This window comes from Callospermophilus lateralis, chromosome 9 (genome assembly GCF_048772815.1).
Source record: "Callospermophilus lateralis isolate mCalLat2 chromosome 9, mCalLat2.hap1, whole genome shotgun sequence".
NCBI classification, from domain to species: Eukaryota; Metazoa; Chordata; class Mammalia; order Rodentia; family Sciuridae; genus Callospermophilus; species Callospermophilus lateralis.
The window spans coordinates 94893115-94908803 of record NC_135313.1 but is presented as its reverse complement, the minus strand read 5'-3'; the positions used below and the strand labels follow the sequence as shown (position 1 = coordinate 94908803).

Sequence of the window (15689 nt, the reverse complement as noted above, 5' to 3'; positions counted from 1 at the left end):
AAAAAGTACCAAATCCAGAAAACTAAGTTTCATGAACCATGAACTTTTAGCTTCTTACAAACATATTAAAGATTTCTTTTATAAAAATTTTAGATGTTTTTTATTAGTGCATTATAATTATATGTGGGATTTGATATTACATTATTTGTTTATACACACACAATATAAAAGTAAAATTTGGTCCATTTGAAGATTTCTTTTTGATTCCATGTATGTATGTCAAAATATATTCTACTGTCATGTATATCTAAAAAGAATAAATAAAAAATAGAAAACAAAAGAATTGATTTGTTTTTGAAACTATAAAGAATATGCCTCTCAGCAATGCCAATTATAAACTATCTAGAAGACTTTAGGGACAAGTTAACTGAATTTCATTAATAAATCAATTCTACTAATAATTATTAACAATTGGTAAATAAAAGAAACAAAAACTTCATAGTTTACATTTTGGTCTATAATAATTTATGTTCCAAGATGGGTCCGGTGGCCCATGCCTGTAATTACAATGACTCAAGAAGTTGAGGCAGGAGGATGGTAAGTTTGAGGTCAGCCTCAGCAATTAGGGAGACCCTGTCTCAAAATGTAAAATAAAAAGACTGAGGATGTAGTTCAGTGGTGAAGTGTCCCTGTGTTCAATTAATTCCCAGAGCCAAAATGATAATAATAATAATAATAATAATAATGTTATAATAATAACATAAGTTTTAATACATAGCATCACAATGTCCAAAAAGAGAAATATTATTATAATAATACCATCATCATCATCATCGTCATAATCATTATTTGTGTTGCTTAATAGTAATTAAAACATGGTACATCCTGTAAGGAAAATTATTATAAACAATCTGACAATTCAAGAGTTTCAATAGTCTTTCAAACACAGTTGACTTCCCTAATTTATTAATTTTTAATAATGTTCAAGATATTCTATTCCATTGTAAAAGTATTTGCATGTTAAAATTTAAAATAATTACAATTGTTTTAATAATAAATTCCAGTTACAAGAAAATTTTATAATCATTTACAAAGAATCCTTTGTAAAATAAAATTGTCATGTTAGCTTAACCAAATAGGTAACTGAGTCAATCAGATACAATATAATTACAACAAGTGATGCATAAATAGGTCCATGCCAGCCTATGTTAATTATTGATAAAGAAAATAAATTTTCTCTCAGGTTAAATAAGCTCAGAATGATATCAACCAACTGAAATAAAATCATCTGATGTGACCTTCTTGAGGAATGTTAAAATGCTTAATTCTGTACAGGGGAGAGGAAAACTCAAATATTTAAATGTATTTATGTTGTTTTAATTATTTTATTAGAAAAATCTTTAGCACTTGAATTCAGAGTTTTAATATATATAGTATCATAATGTTCAAACAGAAAATCTCTTATATTTACATGTTTATTTCTTTGTTAAGAAACATGAGTTGGGCTAGGAATGTAGCTCAGTGGTAGAGCACTTGCCTAGTATGCATGAGGCCTTGGGTTTTATCCCCAGTAATGACTTAAAAAAAAAAAAAAAAAGGAAGAAAAAAAAAAGACTGTTAAAGTAACAATGAATCCCACTATTATGTGTAGTCACAATGTACCAATTTAAAAAAAGGGAAAATGTACCATTTTCTACCATATGTGTAAAAAGGGAAAGGTCCAAATGAACAAAAAGTTTAAATCTTGGGAAGATGACATACAAAACAAAGGACAATCTGAGTTTCTTCTTTGGCAGGCTTCAAGAATTACATGGTAGATAAGTACCTATATCAAGAAACTTACTTTGAGGAGAGTGATAAAATGGGAACAAATCCCAAATCCACAAAAGATCAAACTTAGTGTGAACATAAAATAAGCATTATTCTAAACAATTCTTAGACTGTTTTACTCTATTATGAATCCCTGTGGTGGTCACAGGGTACTAGGCATATTAGGTTATAAATGTCATATAGATCATGGATAGACCCAAAACACAGTGAGAATGCCCAGAGGATATCTGACTGACAAATGAGCACATAGAAAAAGAGCAGCGGATTTTTAATGTGTGTTTAAAAAAAAAAAAAAAGGACATTCATATGAACATAAAATAAAAAAAAAACTGAGATAACTTCAAATGAAATCTTTAATTAAAGATACACTGAATTAGATATTATATACATATTCATTACACTTGAAAAATAACTATGAGAAATAATAAGCATCTCCTTCTCTAATCCCTTCTCAGAATGGAACCCTCAAGACCTAGGAGAAAAAGGCAAGTGGGGAGAAAATATGTAAATTGAACACCCACAATTCTTTTTTTTTTTTTTTTTGGTGTGTGTGTGTGTGTGTGTGTGTGTGTGTGTGGTGGTATTGGGGATTGCTCAGCCCTTTTAATTTTGAGACAGGGTCTCACTAAATTGCTGAGGCTAGGCTTAAACTTTCAATCCTCCTGCCTCAACCTCCTGAGTTGTTGGGATTACAGGCGTATACCACTGCACTTGACTCCACAATCCATTCTTACATGGTTCAGTTCCTTTAAATTATCATTCCCGAGCATCAATTGTTTGCTGCATTACTTGACAATTCAATTTTATAATTTATTTTTCTCTTGACATCAGACACTGAAGCAAATCATAATTCATCTGAACAGTTTACTCTGAATGTCCCTACTGTGTCTCCTGTACAAAATTATCATTCTAAAACTGTTAACACAAAAAGTACTTTAACTGAAAAATCTATTAACTAAAAATAAATATTACATAAATATGATACATCATAAAATTTATATATAAAATGTCTACTATAACACATAATAGAGAAAAAAATTCCCCCATCCTATCCTTTAATTATAACTGAAAATGCTTTTAGTTTGAACTCACCCATTATGGCAACCAGCTTGATAATTTGTAAGTTAGGAAAATGGCTCTCCCATCAGCATTCTTTATTGCCTTATGAAGTAAAACAAACAAAAAAACCCCAAACACATTAATAGTAAGAAACAGAAGAGGCAGCTACAAAAAGAAGAAAAGTAGTATAGACAACACTAATGAGAAATACACAATATGAATATTTTATGTATTTTTTTTCTGACAGAAATACTTTACGTTGGAAAGCTATCATGTAGGCACCCCTTGCCTAACACACTAAAATTCCAGACTACCAAAAGAAAAGCATTCAGAATAAACCATAGTGCTTGTACAAATAGCTTAGGGACAATAAGCCATTACCAGTTATTAGTTAGGGATGTTGGAACTCTCCTGAAATCCAAGTCCTCAAGTGCCAGTCAAAGGTTAACCTTGTAAGCAGGTCTTTCTAAGGATAAGTAGTCTGTCACATTAATTCTTTTCTACATAAGCAGCAATAGGAAATCAAAACATTTGTTTAAAGAAAACTGCATAAAGCAATAATTATAACTACTGTAAGAAATTCAACATATAATGATATAATTTACCTCGTAATAATAACACAAAGGGGAAAGATAGAGTTATATAGAGCATAAAAAAGTATTCGTATGTTATTGCAATAAAGTTTGTATCAACCCAAACTACACTGTTTATAAATTAAAATGTTAATTCTAATACTCAGCTCAACCACTAAAAAAAAATTAAAAATATATATCAAAGAAAACAAGAGAATTCAAATGGCATACTCAAAAATAATTATCTGGCACACTGGCACAGTGGTGCATGCCTGTAATCCCAGCAGCTTAGGAGGCTGAGGCAAAGGATCAAGAGTTCAAGCCAGCCTCAGCAATTTAGCAAGGCCCTAAGAAATTCAATGAGACCCTATCTCTAAATAAAATACAAAAAAGGGCTAGTGATGTGCCTCAGTGGTTAAGTGCCCCTGAGCTCAATCCTTGGTACCAAAATTAAAAAAAAAAAAAAAAGTTATATAACATAAAAGGTAGTAATAGAGAAACTGAGTAACAATAAGACAACAGACAAGAGATACAAGTAACCCTCCCCCCCAATATAATCCTATCTTATGGTAACCGCCTTAAATATAAATGGGATGAACAAACCAATTAAAACACAGAGATTAGCAGAATAGATTTTAAAACATGATTAACTATATGTTGCCTACAAGAGACACATTTAAATTCAAAGACAAAATAGTTTGTAAGTCAAAGTATAGAATAAGATATACTATGCAAAGGGTAGCCAAGAGGCCTGGAATGGCTATACTAATATCAGACTAAATAGATTATAACAATAAGTTATTAGTAAAATGGACACTTTATAATGAAAAATGGCCTATTCGACAACAACATACTGCAATTATAAACACCTAATAGTCTCAAAGCACATGAAACAAAAATGATAGAATTTAAGGAAGAAACATGCAATTCATATATAAGAGTGGTAAACTTTGATGCCCCATTTTCAATAATGGATTAAAAAAGTAGAAAGTCAATGAGGAAACAAGATTTGGACAGAATTATTCAACTACTAGACTTATTAAGTCTAGTAGTTCCAACCTCAGAACAGCAGAATGCACAATAGAGTATCTTCCAGGACAGCCCATATGCTAGGCAATAAAACTAATCTCAACATACGCAATCACCCAAAATGTGTTCTCTGACAACAATGCAGTAAAGTCAGAAATTTTTAACAAAAGGAAATCTGGGGAATTCACAAATATGTGAAAATTAAACCACATACTCAAAAAGAACTGGTGGATCAAAAAGAAGTCACAAGGAAGTTAGAACATACTGTGAGATAAACATGAAAATACAACCAACAGAAACTTTATGCATGCATCGCAATTAAAAATGAAACTTGTAACTGTTAATGTTTATATTAAAAGAAAGACCTGAAATCAATAACCTAAACTTACACCTTAAAAAATTAGAAAAAATTTAAGCCCAAAGCAAACTGAAGAAAAGAAACAATAGAGATGAGTGGAAGGAAATTACAAAGTAGAATTATAGAAATGAGCTAGAAAACAGGAACACCAGGGCTGGGGTTGTGGCTCAAGCGGTAGCGCGCTCGCCTGGCATGCGTGCGGCCCGGGTTCGATCCTCAGCACCACATACAAATAAAGATGTTGTGTCCAAAAACTAGAAAATAAAATATTAAAAAATTCTCTCTCTTTCTAAAAAAAAAAAAAAAGAAAGAAAACAGGAACACCATAAAAATTTTTTACATCAATGAAACAAAAGTTAATTTTTGAAAAGATCAACAAAGCTAGTCTAACCAAGGAAAAAAAGAAACAAACAACCATAACAGAGTCAAGAAGAAATAGTCTAAACAGACCTATAAAAATCAGGGAGACTGAATTAAAAATGAAAAACCTCTCACAAATAAAAAGTCCTCTACCATATGGTTTCAAACATAAAAAACTAACAATAATGATTATCGATTCATTCTGAAGTCAGTATAAATAACTCTGATACCAAAACCAGAAAAAGACAACACAAGAAAATCGCAGATCAATATCCCTTGTGAATACAGATGTAAAATTTATTAGCACAATACTAGCAAATATAATCCAGAACATGAAAAAAGGAATATACACCATGAACACATGGGATATGTATTCATAATACAAAAAAAGTAGGTTCAGAATACAAAACCAACCAATGCAATAAATAAGATTAATAGAATATAGGATAAAAATCTCATAATCATTTCAACAAAAAACATACGTGTCAAAATTCAACATGAGTAACACTCAAAAGACAACAAATAGAAGGGAGTATCTTCAAGTTGATAAAGAGCATCTATGAAAAATTCACAACTAACATCATACTTAATGGTGAAAGACTAGATACATCCCCCCTAAAATAGGAAACAATCCAAGGATGTCTGGTCTTACTACTTCTATGTAATACTGTACTGGAGGTTTTAGTCAGAATATGAGGCAAGAAGATAAAAAGAACCCAGATTAGAGAAGGAGTTTAGGTATACCTATTTGTAAGTGATGTATATTACACAGAAACGTCTTAAATTCACAAAAACACTATTAGAACTATGAAACAAGTTCAAGATGGTTATAGGATACAATATCAACACTAAAAAATGAGTTGTATTTCTACATATTACAATAAACATTTTGGAATGAAATTGAGAAATCAATTCCATTTATGATAGTATCAAAAAGTATAAAATAGTTAAGAATATTTAAATAAATACAAGACTTGTGTGCTGAAAACTATGAAACAATTAATGAAATTAAAGTAGATCTAAATATACAAAAAGACATCCCATAACCACGTTGTTAATGGATGGGGAGACATTTTTAAGAAGCCAAACTACACCCCAAAGTAATCTATAGATTGAATGCAATCTCTATCAAAACTCTAATGGCCTCTTTTCAGAAATGGAAAGGCTGATCCTCAAATTCATATGGAACTGCAATGGGCCCTAAATAGCCAAAACAATATTGACTTCAAAACTTATTAAGCTACAGTAATCAAAATGGTTTAGTGCTGGCACAAGGATAGAGAACAATGAGATAGAATTAAGAGTCCACAAATAGACCCAAACATCTATGATGGACTGATTTTTCACAAAAGTGCAAAGACAATTCAATGGACAAAGAATAGTCTTCAACAAATGGTGCTATATGAGTGGATATCCACATAGCAAAGCATGAAGTTGAACCACTTCCTAACATAATACACACACACAAAAATTAGTTCATCATGGATCAAAGATATAAATATTAAGAGTTAAATAAATAAAAGTCTCAGAAAGAAAGGGATGTGGATATTTTCATTACTTTGGATTAGGCAACAAGTTTCCTAATATGACATTATAAGTAGAAGCAACAAAAGAAAAATTAATGGGACTTCATCAAAATTTAAACATTTTCCCAGTGACTTGGGAAGCTGAAGCAGGAAGGATCACAAGTTCAAGACCAATCTCACCAACTTAGTGAGACCTGTCTTGAAATAAAAAATAAAAAAAAAATTTTTAAAAAGGCCAGGGAATATAGCTCAATGGTAGAGCACCCCCCCGCCGCCAGGTTCAATTCCTAGTATTGCCAAAGAAAAATGTTAAAAATTGAGTGCATCGAAGGATACTGGGTATCAAGGGCTGGGTGTATAGCTCAGTTGGTAGAGTGCTTGCCTTGCATGCACAAGGCCCTGGGTTCAATCCCCAGCACCACCAAAAAAAAAAAAAAAATCTGCTACTGAGGACACTGTCAAGATAATGAAAAGCCAAATAAAGAATGGGAGAAAACTTTTGCAAGTCTGACATATCTAATAAGGAACTATTATAACAATAGACAACTAATTCAATCATAAAATGAACAAAGGATTTAAAAAGACATTTCTCCAAAGACAAATAAGTACTTGAGAAGATGCTTAATAACATGTGTCACTAGAAAAATGTAAATCAAAAGCACAATGACATAACACTTTACACCCATCAGGATGGATAAACAAAACAACAAGGACTAGTGGTGGTGAAAATGTAGAGCAAGGGGTACCATAAGAATCACATTATTGGGCGGGGGCAGGGTTGTGGCTCAGTGGTAGAGCACTTGCCTAGTATGCATGAGGCACTGGATTCAATCCCTGGCACCACATAAAATAAAAACAAATAAAATAAAGGTATTGTGTCCATCTATAAATAAATAAATAATGTTAATTTAAAAAAATTGTCGCTCCTACAAATACATCCAAGAGACCTGAAAATATGACCACGCAAAAACCTGCACTAATACTCAATAAGAGCCCCAAAGTGGAAACCCAAAAGTCTATCAATTGATGAATGAATAAACAACATATGATATATTCATCAATGAAATGCAATCAACCATTATTCAGTCCTTCAACCCTGGACTTTCCAGACTCCAGAACTGTGAGGAATAAATTCTTCATAAATTACCCAGGCTGTGGCATTCAACTATAGAAGCAGAAAATGAACTAGAGGGGAAAAGGAAGGGAAGAATAAGGGGAGAGAGGAAAGAAATAACAGAGATGTTCTATGAATAACTGGAAATCATCTGTCCATACAGAAGAGCAAGAGCCTCAGCTCAAGTCACAATAGCTACTACAGAAATTCCAGGTTCAATAGTATCAGATATTATGATTTTTTTCAAAAAGCCAAATTCAATTTTAATGTGAGACCTCCCCATTTTAAAATATTATCAATTTTATCCATATTTTTACAAAAATACTGAATGTATTCTTTCATGCTACCATCTTGCAGTCACTCTACTGGAGGATCACACACAGTTTGAAAAAATAAATTCAACATTACAACAGTTCTAAGTTCTTAGTAGTTGTAATATTATTTTGCAATATCCAGTAACATAAAAGGATTTCCAAAGAAAACACTTTAATATATGAATACTTGGGATATAACATCAGACATAAAAATGCTCCTTTCATCACCCAATGAGTACCATTTCCAGGGGCAACCACGTTTTTAGGACTTTTAGTCTTGCCTTCCCTTTCCCCACCACTCTCTGTTCTAGGGATCAAACCTAGAGCCTTGTGCATGCTAAAAAGGCACTCTACAACTGAGCTACTTCACTATCCTGAGTTTTTAGGACTTTTTCATCAAGGCAAGTATAGAACTAAATTTTTTCTGTTTTTCAGATAGGGTCTTACTATGTTGCCCAGGCTGGCCTTGAATTCACAATCCTCCAGTATGAACCTCCCAAGTAGCTGGGATTATATCCTGTGCCCAGCTAAGACTAAATTTTAAACAATGAGAAACAAAGATCTAGCCTAAACACATGTGAGGGCCAAAAATATAATAATTTATTACAGTCATAAAACTAGGCAAAACTAGAATGTGAATACCTATTTCTTATTTCTCACTCAAATAAATTTACCATACTACCATATGTCACTGAGTTCACTTTTGGGGAAAATAGCTAGCACAAGAAATTTTCCTACCATACAAATACACATAAACAAAATAATCACAAAGAGGTTGATGAAGTTTCATGTATTATGTTCTGCACCTACAAATTTAGTCTCAATAAAAATTTTCAAAGTTTTTGATTTAAAATGTTTAAGACAAAATTTGACTAATCTCAGAAATAAAGTACTATTAAAAACTTTATAATGGAAATGAATCAAAGCTGTATTTCCATAAAGCAGCTATGGTACATTTACCAATATTCTGATGCTAAACTGGACAAAATCATGAAAAATTACAAAATTAAGTGGATGACAAAAAAAGACTAAGGTGAAATAACAATTACATATGAAACTGAAAGATCTTATCCATAAGATAATCCACAAATTATTTTAACTTTTGTTCAGACTGTATTTCAAGCAACTGAGGGTAAAATATCCTATTACTATACATATGGGTATTTCACACTTTCAATTCACTGCCAATACTTACTCAGTTATTCTGTCACCATTACCCTCTCCTGAGAGCATACATTTTGGTTCTCTGCTTTCATCCCTTAAAATTGAACCTAGGCCCATATTCACCCAACATATATACATAAATCATATACCCATACACACACATGTGCACCTTTGGAATTAAACAGTTTCCTCCTCCTCTGGGGAAAGATTTGAGAGCAGAGATTCACTCTGAATAGTCAATGATATAGCAGTACCCAAGCTTCTGAATATTCAAGTAATCTATGAAAAAACCTGATGCAGGTTCACAGATGTATCTCATATAAGAACCAAATTGGTTGCGACCAAGACCATGAAAATAGCCCAAACAGTCTCCAAGAAATGCATTACTGCACCTCCCCCCGCCCAATATTGGGAATAAATCCAGGGCTTCTCACATACTAGAGAGATGCTCTCACACTGAGCTACATTCTTGGTTGTCATGTACCACTTTTGAACCACTCCTGAACATTGTTCAAGATTTAATCACATCTTAGGCCTAGAGAAACAGTATATTCCAAAGCCAAACAAGCATGCATTTTCTAATTCATGCAACTGACTTTTGTTGCTAAATATATCCCAGAATGCATAATATTTTAAATTTATTCTTAACTGAATTATAAAACATTTCAAGCATATAGAAAATAATAGGAAATTGACTGGTCATCCAGATTTTTTTAATACATAATTTACATAGTATAAGATGCACAAATTTCAAACATACATTTTACATATGCATTCATCCATATAAAACCACCAAACAGATCATGATAGAGACATTACCTCCACCCAAGAAGGATCCCTTGTACTCGTTCCCAGTTTCCCCATATGGGTAACCATTATCTCAACATTTATTACCAGACTAGATTTTCATATTTTTCATTTTAGTTGAATCATACAAGACATACTCTTATAATTATTGTCATTTAAATTTATATTTTCTAAATTTTTTAACATTTTCTGTATTAGTAGTATTTTGTTCATTTTTATAGACATATAATAGTCCATGTAAAATAGTCCATTTCATTGATGCATAATAATAGTCCCACTCAACTAATTCTACTACCAATGGACATGAAGGTTGTTTCCAGTTTGGGGCTATTGCAAATAAAGCTATTATCAATCTCCTTGAACATGCCTTTTGGCAAACATAAGCCCATATTTCTGTCATTTTTATACTCAGGAAGAAATTGCTAGGTCTCCATGACATACATATCATTAACTTATACAAAGAATACAACAGAAACTCTGAGTAGGGGAAGAATAGAAGACGTTCACTGGATTTGACAAAGAGGAATGAAGAGAAGGGGAGCAGACGGGACAGGAAAGACAGTAGAATGAATCAGACATAACATTCCTATGTTCATATATGAATATATGACCAGTGAAATGCCACATCATGCATAACCACAAGAACGAGATCCTAATTAGAATACGTCATACTCTATGTATAATATGTCCAAAACCACTCTACTGGCATGTATATCTAAAAAGAACAAATAAAAATAAATTTTAAAAAAACATCGAGTAGGCCCAAATGTTATAATTAGTAGACTTCAAAGGAACTATTACAAATATATTTAAAAGAATTAAAGGAAAATATCTTGAAAATGATTCCACAAACAGGGAGCTTCAAGAGAGAAACAGAAACTTTAGAGTTCAAAACCACAATATCCAGGGCTGAGGCTGTAGCTCAGTAGCAGAGCACTTGACTAGCATGTGTGAAGAACTGGGTTTGATCCTCAGCATTACATAAAAAAAAAAAAAAAAACAAATAAATTAAAGGCATGCTGTCCATCTACAACTACAAAAAAAATTTTTTTTTTTAAAAAAAGCACAATATCCAAGTGTAAAACACATTAGATGGATTCAACAGTAAATCTGAGATGGCAGAAGAAGAAATCAAACTTGACAAAAGATCTCCAGAAACTATACAACCTAATGAATGAAGACAAAAAGACTGAGGAAAAACAGTCTAAGAGACCTGAAAGACATTAAACATGCCAAAATATGTAAATAGGTGTTCTAGAAGGAGAAGAGAGGGGGGAAAAGTACACACAAAAAATATTTAAACTAATGGCTGCAAATACCCCAAATATAATGAAAAACATCACAGAACAGATCCAAGAAATTTAATAATAAACTCTAAATCCATTAAACATAAAGAGATCTGCATCTAGACATATTGTCAAACTGCAGAAAGACAAATTTTTTTTTAAAGAGAGAGAGAGAGAATTTTAATATTTATTTTTAGTTTTTGGCGGTCACAACATCTTTGTTTGTATGTGGTGCTGAGGATCGAACCCGGGCCGCACGCATGCCAAGGCGAGTGTGCTACCGCTTGAGCCACATCCCCAGCGCAGAAAGACAAAATTTTGAAAGTAGATCCTATAAAGGAAAAAACAAGTATAACCCTAAAAAAAAAACAAAGAAAAACCTATACATTTGCATAAAGCTAATTTCTACACATACCATTGTAACCAACACAATTCTTTTCAAATACCCATGAAACAATATCCACCAAGATAATCCTAGGCCATAAACTAAACTTCAATATATTTAAAAGAATAAAAGTCATATAAAATGATAGCTTTTAATATGTATAAATAAAGAAGGATGTATGTGTGCACATATTTTATAGCTTTGTCCACTGAGAATACCTGGGAGCAGTGACAACCTACTTACAATGAATACATTTTGTGTACCTCATGTCAGATGCTAGTTTCTTTTTTCTTTCTTTCTTTCTATTTTCTTTTTTTTTTTGGTACTGGGGATTGAACTCAGGGGCATTCAACCACTGAGCCACATCCCCAACTCTATGTTGTTTTTTTTTTTTTTTTTTACTATTTTTTTAGTTGTAGATGGACACAATATTTTTATTTTTGTTTATTTATTTATATGTGACGCTAAGGATCAAACCCAGGGCCTCACGCATGCAAGGGAAGCACTCTACCATTGAGCTATAATCGCAGCCCCCCCCCCAGCCCTATTTTGCATTTTATTTAGAGATAGGGTCTCACTGAGTTGCTTAGCATCTCACTTTTACTGAGGCTGACTTTGAACTCCCGAGCTGGTGGGATTACAGGCACGTACCACCACACCTGGACAGGTAAGTATTTATCCCCACTAAGATAAATCAAATTATGGCTGAGATATTGCTGATTCTAAGTATGAAGCAGGTAACTACAAAATGAGCCTGCAACATCTTACTGATAATAAAAGTGGAAAGAAGATTTTTCTTCAGTAGAATGTCAACTAATAAATTATAATAGTACAATGACTAGAAAGATCACCATTTGGTAATTATCAATAGTAGATAATTCGTTAGTAGTAATAATCCAGCCAAGAAAAATCAATAAATGCTATAACTAGAGGGTGAAAGTGTTAAGATCACTAGTAATAGGCATATTAAAATCAAATATCATCTGATAGGGAACAATGAGATACCACATCACCTCTGTGACATAAAAGTAGACATGAATTGAATCCTGAGGAAGCATCAGGCAAACTCCAATGAGGACTATTCCAAAATTAACTGCTCTATAATCTCAAAACTGTCAGGATCATCAGATGTGGTGGCAAAGAGCTGCAATCAATTACTCATGAGGCTGATGCAGGAGAATCTCAAGTTCAAGGTCAGTCTGGGCAACTTAGCAAGATCCCCCACCAACCCTCAAAAATAAAAATTTTAAAAGTATTGGGGTTGTAGTTCAATAGTAGAGTTTCTGCTTAGCATGTGTGAGGTCTTTGGTTTAATACCTTGACAAAAAAAAAAAAAGTCAAGATCATGAAAATCAAGAATATATTAAAGAACTATTTCAAAATAAACGACACCAAAAATTGGGGCTGGGGTTGTGGCTCAGTGGTAGAGCACTTGCTTTGCACACATGAGGCACGGGGTTCGATCCTCGGCACCACATAAAAATAAATAAATAAAATATTGTGTCCATCTACAAATAAAAATATATTTTAAAAAAGACACAAACAACATCTAAATGAAAAATATAGCTCTAGATTAAATTATTTTGCTAAAAATTAACCATTATTAGGTCCATTATTAGGTTTTGTGAATTAGATAACTAGCGTAGCTATGTTAAAATTTTCTGATTTTTGATGTGTTCTGAGTATGAAAGTAAATGTCCTTATTGATAACAATTACAAACTGAAGAGTTTTGGGATAATGGGACCTCATGTTAGCAAGTTACTCTCAAATGATTCAAAAAACTTTTTTCTTCATACTGGTTTTGCAACTTCAAGAGATAAAAATTATTTCAAAAAAAAAAACAATTTGAAAAACAATATAATACCTATTCCTCCCCGCAAGTTTCTCCACTTCATCAAAAAAGCACATGTTTTTCTAGTTACACAAAATAAAAAGTTTGGAATATTCTTGATTCCACTCATTCTCTCATGTTAACATTCAAATTAATCAGCAAATCCTGATATGTATATGTATATGTGTATGTACCACCATCACTCTAAACTATGATCAACTATGATTTTTTTGTTTTGTTTTGTTTTTGGTACCAGGGATTGAACCCAGGAACACTTAAACACTGAGCCACATCCCCAGCTCTTTTTTGTATTTTATTTAGAGATAAGGTCTTGCTGAGTTGATTAGGGCCTGGCTAAATTGCTGAGGCTGGCTTAGAACTCAGAATCCTCCTGCCTCTGCCTCCCAAGCCACTAGGAGTATGTGCCACGATACCCGGGTATGCATGAATTATTGAAAGAGATTTTTAACTAACCTGTTTTTACTCCAAGCCCTCATACAATTCATTTTCTATACAGTAATAAGAATCATCTTTTAAAAAAAGAAGGCAGAGGCAAGTTCTAGCCCGGCTTGGACAACTTAGCAAGACTCTCAGCAACTCAGATGCTTTCTTAAAATAAAAACATCTGGGGATATAGCTTAGTGGTAAAGTGCCCCTGGGTTCAATCCTCAGTAATAAAAGTAAATAAATAAAATAGTCAGAGAATGTTAATAGCTCTTTCTCTGCTCTTAAGTACCAGTAGTGTCCAATCACACCTTGAATATATCCAAAAGTCCTTGCCATGGTGTACATTATACACAAAAGGAAAGTAGTTTTCATCAGGAACAATACAAGTTAAAAGACAGGGGAACATTTTCTTTTGGGGGGCGGGGTGAGGTGCTAGGGATTGAACCCAGTAGTGCTTTATCATTCAGCTAAACCCCAGTCCTAAATTACTTAGGGCCTCACTAAATTGCTGAGGCTGGCCTTGAACTTGTAATCCTCCTGCCTCAGTCTCCCAAACCACTGGGATTACAGGAATGTGTTCCCAGCTGGAACAACATCTTTAAAGTACTGAAAGGGAAAAAAAGAAAAAAGAAAAACACCAACCTACAATTCTAGATCCAGGAAACATCTGTTAAAAAGGAGAAATAAAGACTTTTCCAGATATTAAAAACAAAAAAAAAAAATCCCTGAAGAAACTCATGTCCAGAAGACATGCACTGAAGGACCACAAAAGTTAAAGTAATTCAGGGGCTGGGGTTGTGGCTGGGCTGGGGTTGTGGCTCAGTGGTAGAGCGCTCGCCTAGCATGCACAAGGCACTGGGTTCCATCCTCAGCACCACATAAATGTAAAATAAAGATATTGTGTCCACCTAAAAGCTAAAAAATAAATTTAAAAAAAAAAAGAAAGTCATTCAGGCAGAAGAAAAATTATCAGAAGTAAATCTGGCACAACAGAAAGATATGGATAGTATGGCCATTTGACAATATTAATTTTGCCTTTCCAAGAATATGGGAAGGCTGGGAACATAGTTCAGTTGGTAGAATGCTTGTCTTGCATGCACAAGGCCCTGAGTTCAATCCCCGGCACCACAAAAAAAAAAAAAAAAAAAAAAAAAATCAAGAGCATGGGAGATCTTTCCATCTTCTAAAGTCTTCTTCAAGAAGAAGTTTTCATTATACAGGTCTTTCACCTTTTTTGTTGATTTCCAAGATTTTTTTTTTTAGTCTATTGTGAATATGGGTAGTTTTCCTAATTTATTCTTTAGAGGATTCATCACTAATGTATAGAAATGTATTTGATTTATGGGTATTGATTTTAAGTCCTGCTACTTTGCAGAATTCATTTATTAATTCTAGAAGTTTTCTGGTCGAGTTTTTTGGATCCTCTAAGTATAGAATCATGTCATCAGCAAATAATGATAGCTTGAATTCTTCTTTTTCTATTTGTATTCCTTTTACTTCTTTCGTCTAATCGCTCTGGCTAGAGTTTCAAGGACTATGTTGAACAGAAGTGATGAAAGAAGGCATCCCTGTCTTGTTCCAGGTTTTAGAGGGAATGCTTCCAATTTTTCTCCATTTAGAATGATGCTGGCCTTGGGTTTAGCATAGCTTTTACAATGTTGCAGTA

At 33.0% G+C, this 15689-nt stretch overlaps 1 protein-coding gene and 1 non-coding gene across 2 annotated transcripts in view; one reads left to right on the top strand and one right to left on the bottom strand.

Moving 5' to 3' along the window:
- Positions 1 to 15689, bottom strand: part of Map3k2 (mitogen-activated protein kinase kinase kinase 2) — a 68379-nt gene that overhangs the window by 35429 nt on the left and 17261 nt on the right. The window contains exon 2 of the mRNA XM_076865785.2: positions 2863 to 2931. Within this exon, the coding sequence (XP_076721900.1) occupies positions 2863 to 2866 (4 nt within the window). The 5' untranslated portion in view covers positions 2867 to 2931. The remainder of the gene's footprint in view (positions 1 to 2862; positions 2932 to 15689) is intronic.
- Trnaa-ugc (transfer RNA alanine (anticodon UGC)) lies at positions 7026 to 7098 on the top strand. The gene has a single exon. It is a non-coding gene; the product is annotated as a tRNA-Ala (tRNA).